Source organism: Hyperolius riggenbachi, chromosome 2 (assembly GCF_040937935.1).
Source record: "Hyperolius riggenbachi isolate aHypRig1 chromosome 2, aHypRig1.pri, whole genome shotgun sequence".
Classification (NCBI taxonomy): Eukaryota; Metazoa; Chordata; class Amphibia; order Anura; family Hyperoliidae; genus Hyperolius; species Hyperolius riggenbachi.
In genome coordinates, this window is record NC_090647.1 from 388,601,304 (window position 1) to 388,617,953 (window position 16,650).

Below are 16,650 nucleotides of genomic sequence, written 5' to 3' on the forward strand. Positions count from 1 at the left end.
AAATTTTGATATACCTTTATACAATTGTTTGTGGTGCTGTATATGGTCATTTCCCCTCCCTTATTTATAAATGACATTGTTTAATGTTTTTGGAAGTCCAATGTCTGGGTCAAAAAAGTCACCCATCGGACAAGATGGCTGGTGACGTCCATTTTTTATTAACTGCATCAGAAATGACCCTATATCAAATGTCAAACACTCCAAATGACGTTAGTTCTCACAAGATAAGGTAATTAAGGAGTTAATAAACAAAAATGTTATGGTTATTTTAAATGTCAACTATTTACAGTATTCAATCAAAACAAAGATAGTGAGCTATGCACAGAAGTTTCAGCCAATCAGAACCTGGGATACAGGTAAATTCCAGATTAGGCAGCCATATTGCATCCAATCACTATAAAAGTAGGAGCTGAAAGCTCATAGTTTGCACTAGCCTTCCAATCTCCTGAGAAGACACACGAGGCAGAAGCTACCTTCCTACAAGTGGTTCGAGATGCTGAAGAGATGACAGAGAAGGGGTAATATGCTTAATATTCTGGTGATTACTTTATTAATTTTCAGCATTAAGTTCTGTTAAGATGTTAGCAAGAAGTTTTTTTAGAAGCTATTTTTAATGCTATTTCTTTAAGAAGATTACTACAAGTTTTACACAACTACTATATACACAGCTATTGAATACAGATGAGACTACTTTTGATCTTATTCTACATAACACAACTGTTATATTCTTTTTTGAATGTTCTTAGAAGATTTATGATTGCTTGGCTATAAAGCCATGATAAGATGGAATACTGTTAGAAGGAAACATTACTTGGAACTGTTCATATTTTGTATATATGCTGTATGATAAGCAAATACATTTTTTTATATAAAATCATATACTGAGTGCTCTGATTCATTTCAAGGTATACCGTCAATCTATAATTACTGTTATAGAGGGTTCGGACCCCGCTATGGATTTATGGATTTATATGATAGCAACGCTTCAAGGGCTGGTCCTTTACTGAGTTAGCAATCATGAAAAAGGCAAGAACCACTAAGATTTTTGACAGCCCCAGTATTTAGATAGGTAGCCCCCCCCCCCCAGTATAGGTTAGATAGGTAGCTGCCGCCCAGTATAGATTAGATTAGGTAGGTGCCCCCCATTATAGGTTAGATTAGGCAGGTGCCCCCCAGCAAAGGTTAGATAGGTAGCTACCCCCCAATATAGGTTACATTTAGCTTTCAGGGACAACAAATTGACTATTTGCATATTCAGTAGTGATGCATTGTGGGAGACCTCATAATATTACTCCAACCTGAATAATGGCAAATCTCTTCTGTTTTAAGAAGGAAAACTTCTGTTTTACATAGCATTTTAGTAAGAGGGCTTTTTACACACTCCTAGGAGTTCTGGTTCGCAATGAGCTTGCTGAGCAATCTTAACATGACCCCAGGGAGGGAAAATTGGGCAGAATTTTGACATTCTTCAATTATGAGTGTATATATACTCACTTTTGCAGTCAGCAGTTTAGACAATGGCTGTATGTTGTCTTTTTGATGGGACAGCAAATTTACACTGTTTTAAAAGCTGTTCACTGCCTACTTTACATTATATTTAAGTGCCATATCTTCCGTGTTTTCCCATGAGAAGCAAGGGGTTTTGAATGATGGCTAACATGGTACAACACTCTACTGCTTCCCATGAGAAGATATAATAAAATATTTACAAAAATGTGAGAGGTATTTTAAATTTTAGATGAACCATTAAAAAGCATTAATAATTGAGAAGTACTCATAAAACATGTTTATTTTTTACATATCATTTGCAACATACATCACCTTAACCTGTGTAGCTTCTTACCCCCCCCCCCCCCCCCCCCAAAAAAAAAAAAAAAAAAAACAACTCATTAGTGTTACTGGACTATTGATTGAGTTGATTCCTTGGCCTGTATGGTATTCAGAATTTGCTGTACTTGCTGTACTGAAAGTGGTTCTTTGTTCACTTATGTTACCCTTTTAATATAAACCACACTCAAGCCATTAGTGATGTACAGCATAAACGTTCACCTGAGGAAAACAAAATGTTTACTTCATCTTACCTTTAAGTCTCTGTGGACGATTCCATTGTCATGAAGATATTTGACAGCAGACAGAACCTGACATATGACATTACTGGCATCTTTTTCTGTGTACACTCCACGCTCCAAAATACGATCAAAGAGCTCTCCTCCAGATACCCTTTCATATAAAATTGTGCAGAGACTCAGATATGTTATGGATACACATTATTGTTACTGCAGAAACATTTACAGACTTATAATAAATTGAATACTTGATGTTAAAATATATTCTAATAAAAAACATTACTTGAAGTCATGTATGCTACCATTTACTTAATTAATTCACCATGATATAAGTGGTATCTCACTATGGCACAAGTAGCACATCTATGGAACAAGTAGTAACATCTACAGAGATCACCAGAGGTACATTGCTGTGAATTTGGAACATGGGGCTTGATTCACAAACCGGTGCAAACTGTTTAGCACGGGTGCGCACGCAAAAGTCCGCGAACGGCACGTCACGTGCTAACTGTTTAGCACACCCATGCTAAACAGTTTGCACCGCTTTGTGAATCAAGCCCATGGATTTAACCACTTGACCACTATAGATTGTGTTCCCCTTATGGACCAGAACTATTTTTCCATTTCAGCAGTCCTCCCATTCATTCGCCAATACAGTAATTTGTATTACTACTTATCACACCAACATGATATATATACCAAAAAAAGAAAAGAGCATCTGCATAGAGAACTCAGCAAGTAATCAATGTACAGCCAGATAAAACTTCAAAGTAACAATATCTTTATTAAAAACACCCAAAAACTTAAAAACAAAGTTCACTAAGGCGGTTCTGACAAGAAATATCCAAATGACATAGATCTCCAGCATCTATACAAAAAGCTATTAAGGAGCAGGCTGGCAGGTAGGTTGGCAGGTATACATACACCAAACTCTCATTTTGCATAAAACAACAACTGGATCATCAAAATGCTGTTGTGCATTTAAAAAAAAAATATATAGCCACTAAATGACAAGGCATCAATATTAATGAGTAATGACCTCTTAAAAATACAATATGTAACAAATGCTACTGTCAGTCAGCGCTTCAAAGATAGAAAAAGTTGTATGAGATGAGAGGTATAAGGTAGAGCAATTACCAGTCTCTAAGATTTTTCAGATGAGGACCCCCTCAGTGCCCCTCCATGCGTATCACTGCAACCCGTTTTATCAAGAGGTGAGCAAAAAGATGCCAGTGTCCCATTTAAATAGTATCCGCAAGTGCGTACCAAATTAGAAAGTCACTTCCTGATCTAACATGCATGTCCAAGCATGTGACGCAATGCCGCTGATAGCTCAGGCAGAGCGGTCAGTCAGCTCACGTGTCTGCTATCTACCAATAGGAGAGGTGCAGAGTGGTGTGGGAAATACAAGTGCTGGCCATATGGTGACAATTAAATTATGTACAAATAAATAAATATGAACAGCATTTTAAAGAGAACCCAAGGCGGGGTTCTTACAATGCAATCCACATACAGAGGCTGGGTGTGCCTATACAGCCTAGCCTCTGTTGCTATCCCAATCCAATCTAAGTTCCCCCTGCACTCTGTAATCTCCTATAAATCACAGCCGCGCTGTGCTGGCTGTGTTTACTTCTGTATGTCAGTCTCGCTTCTCCCCCCGCCTCCTGCATAGCTGCATAAATTGAAGAAGATTGGTGGGACTGGCACTAGATCACTGGCTGATTAAACTGAGGGTATGGTGTATACTAATACTGTGCCTCCAGAGGTAATTCAATTGCATCAATGTTTGTAGAACGACAGAAATTCCGGGCACCGGTAGTAGCAGCAAAGAAACACCTTTATTTCATCCTCAGATCAGAGATTAAAATAGTCAGCCTCCTGCATAGCTCCGGTCTCCGCCCACATCCCTTCCCTCCAATCAGTGGCGAGGGAAGGGACGCGGGCGAGGACCTGAGCTCTGCAGGAGGCTGGGGGGGAGGGGGGACTGACATACAGAAGTAAACACAGCCCGCTGCTGACACGCTGTGTGTCGGCAGCGCGGCTGTGATTTATAGGTGATTACAGAGCGAAGGGGGAAGTTAGGGGGGATTGAAATAGCAACAGAGGCTGGGCTGTATAGGCAGACCCAGCCTCTGTATGTGGATTGCATTGTGAGAACCCCGACCTCGGGTTCTCTTTAAGGAGTGCATATTAATGCTATGAAACAGGAATACATACTAAGATTATGAAACAGATCAGTTAGATATAAAACTCATATTAGCAGTACAATTTGGAGCGGAGGCTCCATCTAGTGAGTCAGGAACCGGCCCGCGGCACGCCTGCGTATACGGTTCCCGACTGCGGGTTTGACCAGATCGAGAGGGAAAGCAGCCTTAGTCAAGCTAAAACAAGGCTGTGACCCCTCAGAACACTTCTCACTGCCACCACTAGCTGTTGCTAGACACATTGTTCACTCTGACGTTGAGCTACTCACACTGGCATTTTCGTACGTTGGGTCAGCTGCACGCTTTTAGGCCAACGTATGACAAATGCCCCACACACACGCACAATTGCAATCTTACACTGTAGTGAAGCAAACCACTAACAGTCGTTCCGAACGATACTGTTAGCCACTCCGGGACTTCCCACTCTGCTGTCGAGCGCAGAAGTGCCCCATACACACAATGCAATTACAATCTTATACGGTTTTGTTGCCCAGTCATACAATCAGGCATGGACTTATACACAGTTACACTTCAGTCTCTAGGCTATGAGTGTTAGTTTAGTACAGCAGAAGTCAAACTTATTAAATAACGATTTAATATTCCAGGAAAAAAAAAAGTGGAACAATGCAGAAAATAATATATACAAAAGATGTACAAAAAACAGAGTAAAATAGTTACAAAGTAAAAGTTACAAAGATACACAACAAGACAAGTTGCAAATAACGTTACCGCGTAGGTTAGAACGTGGTTGGCGGGAGAACGGGATCCCTCTAGCCATGCACTACCTCCAAGAGAAGATGATTTGTGAGAGTCCTAGCTGCTGTTGTATAGCAAAATGTGTGCCCCGGGGCTACCCCAATGTCCAGGAATATCCAATTTCCTGTTTAACGCGTACAACTTCAAAGCGTTCCTGTTTTAGCTTGTGAAGTTTGGGGTAAAATGACAGTCTAGTACATACATCAACAGAGTAAAGGCCCATACACACGTCGGATTTGCGCGAACGACGGGTCGTTTGAACGTTCCGTCGTTCGCACGTTTCCGCATGAAATCCGGCGTGTGTACAGACTATCGTTCGGGAGATAAGACTGGTTACCAGCGATCCGCCCGGCGGATCGTTGGTAACCAGTCTTATCTCCCGAACGATAGTCTGTACACACGCCGGATTTCATGCGGAAACGTGCGAACGACGGAACGTTCAAACGACCCGTCGTTCGCGCAAATCCGACGTGTGTATGGGCCTTGAGGCTCCCTCCTGTCATATGTAAATTCCAAGGCTTTTCCTGTCCACTTTGAACTTGGCAGACTCAATTAGTTAGATTGTATTTTGGCCCACAGGTGCTGTTTACAGAGTTCAACACAATGTTGTTATGTAATTACCTGTACCCAGACACAGACAATTACATCTGAGACAGCAGATCAAAGGTGAAGACCTGACTGCTATTGACTACTTAGCCATCTGCTTGCCAGCAAATCCATTTAGCATTCCCTGCTCTTAAGTGGTTCCTAATTAGCAGCAGACAATGACAGCTGCTGGACAATGAATGCAGTGTTAATTAACATTTACATTCAGGAACTCCATGAATCCAGCCTGGCATATCTACACCTTTGACATAATAAACAGCAGATAGAAAAATGATAGAATATGTTCCTGTATTATCCTTAACATCATCAGCACCCCAATATATCACCACATAGTGGTTTAAAAAAAATAATACAACACGATAGTGACAATATTCAAGAATATAACAAGAAAATGACCACTAAAATTGTGAATTAATAAAAGTGCATACAAATAGTATGTAAAAAAAGATCCTGTAGTTTAAAAAGTGAATCAAGTAAACAAACATTTATATATAGAAAAACATAAACAAAAAATGTGTGCAAAACATTCAAAAAGATTCTTATAATGTAATGTTCTTCATAGTGAGGTGCACAGGGGCGTTGCTAGAATCCAAAAAGATCAGTGGCACCAAAGCGCGCCGCGGCAAAAAATGGGTGTGGCTACAGACCGGGATGTGGGTGTGGTCACAGGTGGAGCCAAATTTACATGAACCTAGCAGCGGTCTAAGTAGGCCGCCCCAGAAAAATGTCAACTGAAGCCCCCTCTCCAGTAATACACAAAAAAAACAAAATAAATATGCAGCTTATCACATAAATAGGCAGTGTCCCTTATCTTATATAAAAGCATAGAGTTGTAGCAGTATTGAGTAACATATTGGCCTCAATTCACTAAGATTTATCAAACACTTTATCGAACGTTTGATACTTTACCTCATGAGTAAAATCTAATTTTGAATTTACCTAGGTGGTATAGATTTATTGAATGTTTTATTGATAAAACATTCGATAAATCTATAACACCTAAGTGAATTAAAAATTAGATTTTACTCATGAGGTAAATTATCAAACGTTTGATAAAGTGTTTGATAAAGCTTAGTGAATTGAGGCCACAGTATCCATAGCTTGTATACAGCACGGTGGCGTAGTGGTTAGCACTTTCAACTTGCAGCGCTGGATTCCAGATTAGAAACCCAGCCAGGGATCTGCAAGGAGTTTGTATGTTCTGTCTTTGTCTGCGTGGGCTTCCTCTGGACAATGTAGTTTCCTCCCACTTCCCAAAAACCTACAGATAAGTTAATTGGCTTCCACTAAATTGGCCCTAGACTACTATACATTCTCTACCCAATTACGGTAGGGACTAGATTGTGAGCCCCTCTGAGGGACAGTTAAATGACAAGACAATATACTCTCTAAGGCACTGCAGAAGATGTCGGTGCTAAATAAATATATCATAATTCACAGTACAGCCTTGCAGGCAGATACTGTGAGCATCCAGACTGACAGAAAGAAAACACACACACAGCCATGCTGTCAGTGAGCAGCACAAGAGCAAGTTGCTGCAGCCTGTGGCTAGAGGGGGAGACTGAGGGGGAGACTGTCTGCTGGGCTAAGCTGACAGCCCGACTCACACCACCGCTGTGTCCTGCTGGGGATAATTAGTTCTTCTCACCTCCTCTGTCCATTGATCCCCTCTGTAAAATCATCTGTCCCGCTCTCAAGCCTGCAGCCATCCTCTCCTCTGGACTCCTCCTCCCAGCGTCTGATGCTTTCTCAGACGCTAGAGGTAGAAGCCTGGAGAAGAGGATGTCTGCAGGCTCCGGAGACCAAGCGGCTGACTCGGAGGAGGTGAGTAACTGCGGTGATTTTACTGGGCACGGGGCACGTGCTTCGAACGTTTTGGGCTAACGACGCCCCTGGAGGTACATATCCTACATGATTCATGCTGAAGAAAGAAAGTGTCTTTGTGTAAAGTGTCCAGTGCAGACCTATACAGATAAATCTGGTGAAACAATGATAAGGCTAGTTTAAATATAAATTAATACAATCATGAAACAATTTCCATCGACCACATTTTTTTTTTATATGTACAAACAATATTGTGTATACACAGCTAAAAACAATTGTGGGGAACAATAACCTCTCGATTGTGAAAATAATGTGTGGGAAGTGTACTCTCTCCAGCCCCTCACACATAGTGACTGTGCAAACATAAGCAATTTTCAAGTAAACTGGTCTACTCACCAAGACCAGAACACTAGACAGACCAGCAAGTGAAACAGAAACTGAGTGTTAGTGGTGAGGCACGACAGGAGAAATCCATCATGGAAGAAAACAAAGATAAGAATGAATAAATGCATGCATTGCATCAAACATGAGGATATTATTGTGTATGTACACCTACCTAAAGGATTATTAGGAACACCTGTTCAATTTCTCATTAATGCTATTATCTAATCAACCAATCACATGGCAATTGCTTCAATGCATTTAGGGGTGTGGTCCTGGTCAAGACTATCTCCTGAACTCCAAACTGAATGTCAGAATGGAAAAGAAAGGTGATTTAGATGAATACTATCAATACCTAAGTGTTCTAAAATGACAATGTACAGATAATGTCTAAGTAGCTGTGTAAACATTTTCCTACTTTTCATGTTAAATATCAGAGGCAAAAGCTTTAATTCATTGTGTGTAGAATTTAGCTACGTTTGGAATGTCTCATTTGCAGAGGTATGAATCTGTATGAATCTCTGCATTCTGACATGCACAGTGTAATATTGAAGCAGATTATTTGAAAACAGGTATTAGGTTTCACATACTGTACTACAGTATTTTACAAATGTTTTTGTTGCACATAAGATACATTTTATCACGCTTGGTTACAGGCGTATATAATGAGGAACAGATAATCGTAGTCAAACGTCAACTAAGGTCATACACGTGAGAACGTTACCGTGTAGGTTAGAACGTGGTTGGCGGGAGAACGCCGCTCCGATTTGCTCGGGATCTCTCTAGCTATGCGCTACCTCCAAGAGAAGATGATTTGTGAGAGTCCTAGCTGCTGTTTTATAGCAAAATGTGTGACCCGGGCTACCCCAATGTCCAGGAATATCCAATTTTCTTTTTAACGCGTGCAACTTCAAAGCGTTCCTGTTTTAGCTTGTGAAGTTTGGGGTAAAATGACAGTCTAGTACATACATCAACAGAGTGAGGCTCCCTCCTGTCATATGTAAATTCCAAGGCTTTTCCTGTCCACTTTGAACTTGGCAGACTCAATTAGTCAGATTGTATTTTGGCCCACAGGTGCTGTTTACAGAGTTCAACACAATGTTGTTATGAAATTACCTGTACCCAGACACAGACAATCACATCTGAGACAGCAGATCAAAGGTGAAGACCTGACTGCTATTGACTATTTATTATTATTATTATTATTATTTAGTATTTATATAGCGCCGACATATTACGCAGCGCTGTACAGTGTATATATATATCTTGTCACTAACTGTCCCTCAAAGGAGCTCACAATCTAATCCCTACCATTGCCATATGTCTATATTATGTAGTGTAAGTACTGTAGTCTAGGGCCAATTTTTTAGGGGGAGCAATTAACTTATCCGTATGTTTTTGGAATGTGGGAGGAAACCGGAGTGCCCGGAGGAAACCCACGCAGACACGGAGAGAACATACAAACTCTTTGCAGATAATGCCCTGGCTGGGATTCGAACCAGGGGCCCAGCGCTGCAAGGCGAGAGAGCTAACCACTACGCCACCGTGCTGCCCACATCTGCTTGCCTCACAGACTCTGATTTTGCTATGAAATTGGGAGTTCTTATCGTTTCCCTAGACAGACAGATCTTTGCAACTGCAGTGGATGATTCTCCACTGCAGGGGAAACAACCCCTCTCACAAACTCCTGCTTTATTATGTCAAGTGGGGTACTTTATAAAGAACAAATACAGTTCTTTGTGCTCAAGATGGCTACTTCCACGGTGATTCTTGGTATGCCATGGCTACAGCAACATTCTCCTCAGATTGACTGGAGTTCTGGTCAGCTATTAAGCTGGTCGTCTCACTGTCATCATCATTGTTTGGAGACAGTTGCTGTCTGTAACACCAAGGTTCAGATGGAAGGGTTGCCTGCACAGTATAATGATTTTCTAGACGTCTTTTGTCCAAAAGCCGCAGATAAACTTCTACCACATAGAAGTTTCGACTGTGGTATTGAGTTGAGGTCAGGATGTATGCCCCCTAGAGGCCATTTGTACAACTTGTCTGGCCCTGAGGAACTTGCTATGCAGGAATACATAAAGGAGAATTTGGCTAAAGGGTTCATTCATTCTTCACAGTCTCTGGCTGGAGCAGGTTTCTTTTTTGTACACAAGAAGGACGGTGGGCTTCGCCCATGCATTGATTAAACAAGATTACGGTAAAGAATTGTTATCCACTCCCTCTCATTGATGATTTGTTTTCCCAGGTTACTAATGCCAGTATCTTCTCCAAACTCGATCTCAGGGGGGCATAAAACCTGGTCCGCATAAGAGAGGGTGACGAGTGGAAGACGGCGTTCAACACGCCTGACGGGCACTATGAATACTTGGTTATGCCCTTCGGGTTGTGTAACGCTCCAGCCGTCTTCCAGGAGTTGATCAATGAGGTCTTCAGGGAGGTGTTAGGGCGGTTTGTCCTCATCTACTTAGACGATATACTCATTTTCTCATCTAGTTTAGCTGAACACAGGGAACATGTGAAGTATGTGTTAAGAAAACTGAGACAGAACTCTCTATATGCTAAGCTAGAGATGTCCCTCTTCGAAGTCTCTGAAGTCCCCTTTCTGGGTTATGTCATTTCTACCACTGGTCTCACCATGGACCCTAGTAAAGTATCTGCCGTACTAGAGTGGCCACAACCTTTGGGGTTAAAGGCACTTCAGAGGTTCCTTGGATTCACCAACTACTATAGAAAGTTTATTAAAGGATATTCCTCTGTGGTGTCACCCCTCACAGAACTTACCAAAAAGGGGGCTGACACATACAATTGGTTGGCAGAAGCACATGCTGCCTTCACAACATTAAAAGAATTGTTCTGTTCTGTGCCTATTCTGTGGCATGTTGATATCGGTCTCCCTTTTATTGTGGAGGTGGTTGCGTCTGAGGTAGGGGTTGGGGCTGTGCTGTCTCAATACTCAGGTCTTCAGGGCAGATTGCATCCGTGCGTGTTCTTTTCTCGGAAATTCTCTCCAGCCGAGAGAAATTACGATATTGGGAACTGTGAGCTCTTGGCGGTCAAACTCGCGTTTGAAGAATGGCGCCATTGGCTCGAAGGAGCTAAGCATACAATCACGGTCTATACAGACCATAAGAATTTAGAATATATCGAGGGGGCCAAACGACTTAGTCCTCGACAAGCCCGTTGGTCCTTATTCTTCTCGAGGTTCAGGTTTGTCATTACCTACAAACCAGGATGTAAAAACATCAAGGCAGATGCTCTGTCCAGATGTTTTGAGCCTGAGACAGTACAGCCCCCAGCCCCAGAGAATATCTTGCCTGAGAAGGTTGCCATAGCAGCCACCAACACGTGGGAGGATTGGATGTCTGAATTAGTCCTTACCAAAGGGATATTCCTGAGAGGAAACAAGATGGGGTACTGTTCGTGCCTATGCAATTCCGGTTGCAGATTCTACAGTTATTCCATGCACATAAGAATGCAGGGCATCCTGGAGTAGCTAGAACACAGGATTTGCTTGACAGGTGTGTGTGGTGGCCGTCTCTGGTAACGGTCTGTAAGGAGTTCATCAGAGATTGTTCGGTTTATGCTAGGAACAAACCGTCCATACAGGCTCCGGTGGGCACACTCCAGTCCTTACCAGTGCCTGAGCAACCGTGGACCCATTTGTCCATGGATTTTGTGGGTGAACTTCCCAGGTCAGAGGGCAAAACTGTTATCTTGGTGGTTGTTGACAGATTCAGCAAAATGGCCCACTTTATTCCATTGGACGGACTCCCCTCAGCTCAGGAATTGGCGGATCTCTTCATCCAGCACATGTTTAGGTTACATGGGATACCAGAAAATGTGGTGTCAGATAGGGGAGTCCAATTCGTGTCCAAATTTTGGAAGGCATTTTGTCATCATCTAGGAATGAATTTGTCATTTTCCTCAGGTTACCACCCACAGACCAACGGACACACTGAGAGAGTCAATCAGTCACTGGAGCAGTTCCTCAGGTGCTATGTGGCTGATGCTCAATTGGAATGGGCGAAATTCCTGCTGTATGCGGAATTCGCACATAATAATTTGAAGAGTTCCTCTTCTGGTTTCTCCCCTTTTCAGGTGGTCTCAGGCAGATCGCCTAAGTTCTCCCCGTTGCCTGTGGTGTCCTCTTTACTCCCTGCTATGGAGGATTGGCAGAGATCTTTGAGGGACATCTGGGCTATGGTAAAAAGAAATTTGTAAAAGGCTTTCGTTACCCAGAAGAAACATGCTGATAAAAGACGTTCTGTAGAGTGGGAATTTTTTTCTGGGGATATGGTGTGGGTCTCTACTCGGCATTTGGCATTGAAACAGCCTTCAGCCAAGCTAGGCCCTAGGTTTATTGGTCCATATCCGGTATCCAAGAAAATTAATAATGTGACTTATGCGATCGCTCTACCTTCCAGTATGAGATGCGAGAAGTCTTTTCATGTGTCTCTGTTAAAGCCTGCTGTGCATGTGGATTCCTCTCCCCCCCCCCCCCCCTGTGGTGAGGTGCGCAACTCTATTCAGTATCTGGTGCACTGGAAGGGGTATGGGCCTGAGGAGAGGTTGTGGGTACCAGCTTATCACATGCATGCTGAGGAATTGAGACAAATGTTTCATGAATTACATCCTGGGAAACCGGGTGGTACGTGTCCGGAGTCCATGCCTCAAGGGGGGGTTACTGTAATGAATAGTGAATTATCAGCTGTGGTGGATAACAGTACCACTGCAGCTGCTTCTGGTACCCTGCCTGCCAGTCTCCTTGTGCCTCGGACGTCTAGCACGCCGAGGACGGGCGTGGGTGGTCGCCGCTTGTCTGCTGCGGGGGATGATGGAGCCACCGCGGGCATTGCTGGGTCCCTGCCTGCCAGGTTTTTCGCGTCTCAGGCATCTAGTACGCTGGGGACACGTGTCTCTACTATTCTCAGGGGCACATTAGCGCGTGTGCGCGCGCTCGCTGTCAGGACCTTTATGCCAGGAGGAGGTGCGTCAGCTGACCAGCTGGTCGGCTGACGTCAGCGAGCAAGTTAGCCTCTCCTGATTGGCTTAGGCTGATGGGCGTGGTTGGAGGGTCTCCTCCGCTTCTTAAGCCTCTCGGCTTCACTTGCAATTTGTCTGCTGTCGTGAATACTTTGTGTTAGCGCTCAGACCTTAGTCAGCTCCCTAGTGTGTTAGAACCGGCAGGAGCTGGGAATTCACACTAGGCTTAGGATCTGCTTGATAGCTTAAATTGTACTAAATTGTGTATTATCTGTGTATGACTCTGGCTAGCTCTGACCAACCTTGCTCTTAGTGATTCTGTACTTTAGCCTATCTGATCCTGTTGCCAACTCAGCCTGTTAAACACTCTGTCTCTGTCTCCTGATTCTGTACCTTTGCCCATCTGATTTAACTGCCAAACTCTGCCTGGATACCGTTCTGCTTCTGCCTGTCGATTCTGTACTGTAATCTGTCTGTCTGTTGCCAAACCGCTCTGTCTGACCACTCTACTCTCACCAGGGAGTCCTCGTCTCTGGTGAGAGGTGCTGTACTACAGTGCCCACCAGCTCCTCTGGTGAGGTATTGCCAAAACTGTCAGTACATACTGTTGCACCAAACACTACACGCAGTGCAATAAAATAGTGTTACTTACTTGTACACTTAGCATCTGTATCATATATCTGTATTATTGGTGATTCTGCAGATCACCATATAATCAGGTATATATCTGCATTATAGGTGAAACTGCAGATCGCCTGATTATCAGAACTCTGATCTTGCTAGCACCCATCGTTACAGTGGGAAATGATTTTGGATGAATTTTATGCGATTCAATCAGTTGATACTAGGGAAAGCACATTGTCAGTTGAAGATTGTTCCACTTCTTCTGTCCCTGAGACTCCGCAATCCAGTCTGGTGACCTCAGAACCTCTGTCTCTGAGTTTTCCAGTTTCACAATTGAACTTGACTCCAGATTCGCAAATTTGGCGTTCTGACCCACCTGCTTCAGCACTTTTTGCGGATTCTGTGAATGATTCAGAGCTCCTACTATGTGATACTGAAGTTTCAGAATCCTTGTCTTGTCCAGAAAATTTTCCAGTAAATTTGCCCTGTACCATGAATTGTGCAGTAGATCTCTCCATTGAAGCTCAGGTCACAGAATCTTTATGCTGTCCAGCAGGTGCTTCCATGGTTTGGCCCTGCAATATGGACTGTTCAGTGATCCTGTCCAGTGAAGCTGAGGTAGCAGAGTCTTATGATTCACTCAGTGCTTTGGATACTTCAAACCCTCTAGCAGAAGACGCAGAGGCACTGCTTACCTCAGTGGGTGTTGCAATAATATTCACCTGTTTAGCAGCTGTCTTAGAATTACAGTCCACTCTAAATAAACTTGATGAATTTCTGTCCAGTGAAGCAGAAGTCATTAAAGCATTGTCCTCGTCAGCAAGTGTGTTAGATACCTTGCCCTGTACACAGTCTGATTTAACTAATGATGTTGAGTCCCTCTCCAATGTTGTAACGGCCGAGGAACTCCAGCCTTGTCTTCTGAATGTTTCAGAAGTCTTGCCCTGTAACATGGATAATTCTGGCTCTCTGGTAAAAATAACAGAAGTCTCAGAATTTCAGTCCGATCTAGTGAGTGTTCCTGAAACCCTGCCTTGTATCTTGGAAAATTCTGATTCTCTGGCCGGTGTGGCAGAGATTCCAGAGTCCCCTTCCTGTCCAGTGAGTTCCTCAGTTTTGCCCAGTTCAGTGGGGGTTGCTGCAATACTGACTTGTTTTGCAGCTCCTTTGGAGCTCCAATCCAACGTACTAGATGAGTCTCTGTCCAGTCCAGAGGAAGTTGTGAAATCCCTATCTAGTTCGGTGCATACATCAGAAGACTTGTCCTGTCTTGTTAATGCCCCTGAACCTGATTTGTTAATAACCTTGCTAGAATCAGCGACATCTAAGTCTGGTCCTGCATTCTTTAGTGAGAGTCCAGTAGCTGTGAAGTCTAGTCATGATTTTTTTTTTTGCTAGGGATGGGACGAATCCACAATTTTTTCGAATCCGAATCCGAATCCGAATCTGAAAAGGTTCTTGAATATCTCGAACCTTTCGAATCCCGAATCTAACGAATCCTGCACATAAGAATTGTGCGATCCGTGGTATAGTTGCCCGCAGTATAGGTAGCGAGGTAAAGGTGCCTTCAGTATAGCTAGCTAGGTATGGGTGCCTTCAATATTGGTAGCTTTCAGTATAGGTAGCAAGGTATAGGGGCCTGCAGTATAGGTAGCAAGGTATATAGGCCTTCAGTATAGGTAGCAGGGTATATAGGCCTTCAGTATAGGTAGCAGGGTATATGGGCCTTCAGTATAGGTAGCAGGGTATATGGGCCTTCAGTATAGGTAGCAGGGTATATGGGCCTTCAGTATAGGTAGCAGGGTATATGGGCCTTCAGTATAGGTAGCAGGGTATATGGGCCTTCAGTATAGGTAGCAGGGTATATAGGCCTTCAGTATAGGTAGCAGGGTATATAGGCCTTCAGTATAGGTAGCAGGGTATATGGGCCTTCAGTATAGGTAGCAGGGTATATGGGCCTTCAGTATAGGTAGCAGGGTATATAGGCCTTCAGTATAGGTAGCAGGGTATATGGGCCTTCAGTATAGGTAGCAGGGTATATGGGCCTTCAGTATAGGTAACAGGGTATATAGAGGCCTTAATTATAGGTAGGTATGTAGGTAGGTATAGGGGCCTTTAGGTAGGTAAAGGAACCTTCAGTATAGGTAGCAGGGTATAGGGCCTTAAGTATAGGTAGGTATGTAGGTAGGTATAGGGGCCTTTAGGTAGGTAGGTATAGGGGCCTTTAGGTAGGTAGGTAGGTAGGTACGTATAGGGGGCCTTTAGGTAGGTATAGTGGCCTGTAGGTAGGTAGGTATAGTGGCCAGTAGGTAGGTAGGTATAGTGTCCTGTAGGTAGGTAGGTAGTTAAAGGGACCTTCAGTATAGGTAGCAGGGTATAGGGCCTTAAGTATAGGTAGGTATGTAGGTAGGTAGGTATAGTGGCCTGTAGGTAGGTAGGTATAGTGGCCAGTAGGTAGGTAGGTATAGTGTCCTGTAGGTAGGTAGGTAGTTAAAGGGACCTTCAGTATAGGTAGCAGGGTATAGGGCCTTAAGTATAGGTAGGTATGTAGGTAGGTAGGTATTTGGGCCTTTAAGTAGGTAGGTATAGGGGCCTTTAGGTAGGTAGGCACGTATAGGGGGCCTTTAGGTAGGTATAGGGGACTTTAGGTAGGTAGGTAGGTAGGTATAGAGGCCTGTAGGTAGGTATAGGGGCCTTTAGGTAGGTAGGTAGGTAGGTACGTATAGGGGCCTTTAGGTAGGTAGGTAGGTATAGGGGCCTTTAGGTAGGTAGGTACGTATACTGGGCCTTTAGGTAGGTAGGTACGTATAGGGGGCCTTTAGGTAGGTATAGTGGCCTGTAGGTAGGTAGGTATAGTGGCCGGTAGGTAGGTATAGTGTCCTGTAGGTAGGTAGGTAAAGGGACCTTCAGTATAGGTAGCAGGGTATAGGGCCTTAAGTATAGGTAGATATGTAGGTAGGTAGGTAGGTATAGGGGCCTTTAGGTAGGTAGGTAGGTATAGGGGCCTTTAGGTAGGTAGGTATAGGGGCCTTTAGGTAGGTAGGTAGGTACATATAGGGGGCCTTTAGGTAGGTATAGGGGCCTGTAGGTAGGTAGGGATAGTGGTAGGTAGGTAGGTACGTATCCTTTAGGTAGGTATAGGGGCCTGTAGGTAGGTAGGTATAGTGGCGGGTAGGTAGGTAGGTATGTATAGGGGGCCTTTA

At 43.4% G+C, this 16,650-nt stretch overlaps 1 protein-coding gene across 7 annotated transcripts in view; it reads right to left on the reverse strand.

The window, feature by feature from the left end:
• The window catches only part of CAMK1G (calcium/calmodulin dependent protein kinase IG), a 2,474,997-nt gene that overhangs the window by 1,734,351 nt on the left and 723,996 nt on the right, over window positions 1–16,650 (reverse strand). For all 7 annotated transcript variants that reach the window (XM_068269763.1, XM_068269762.1, XM_068269761.1 and 4 more), the window contains one exon: window positions 2,082–2,220. In XM_068269763.1, the coding sequence (XP_068125864.1) occupies window positions 2,082–2,220 (139 nt within the window). The remainder of the gene's footprint in view (window positions 1–2,081; window positions 2,221–16,650) is intronic.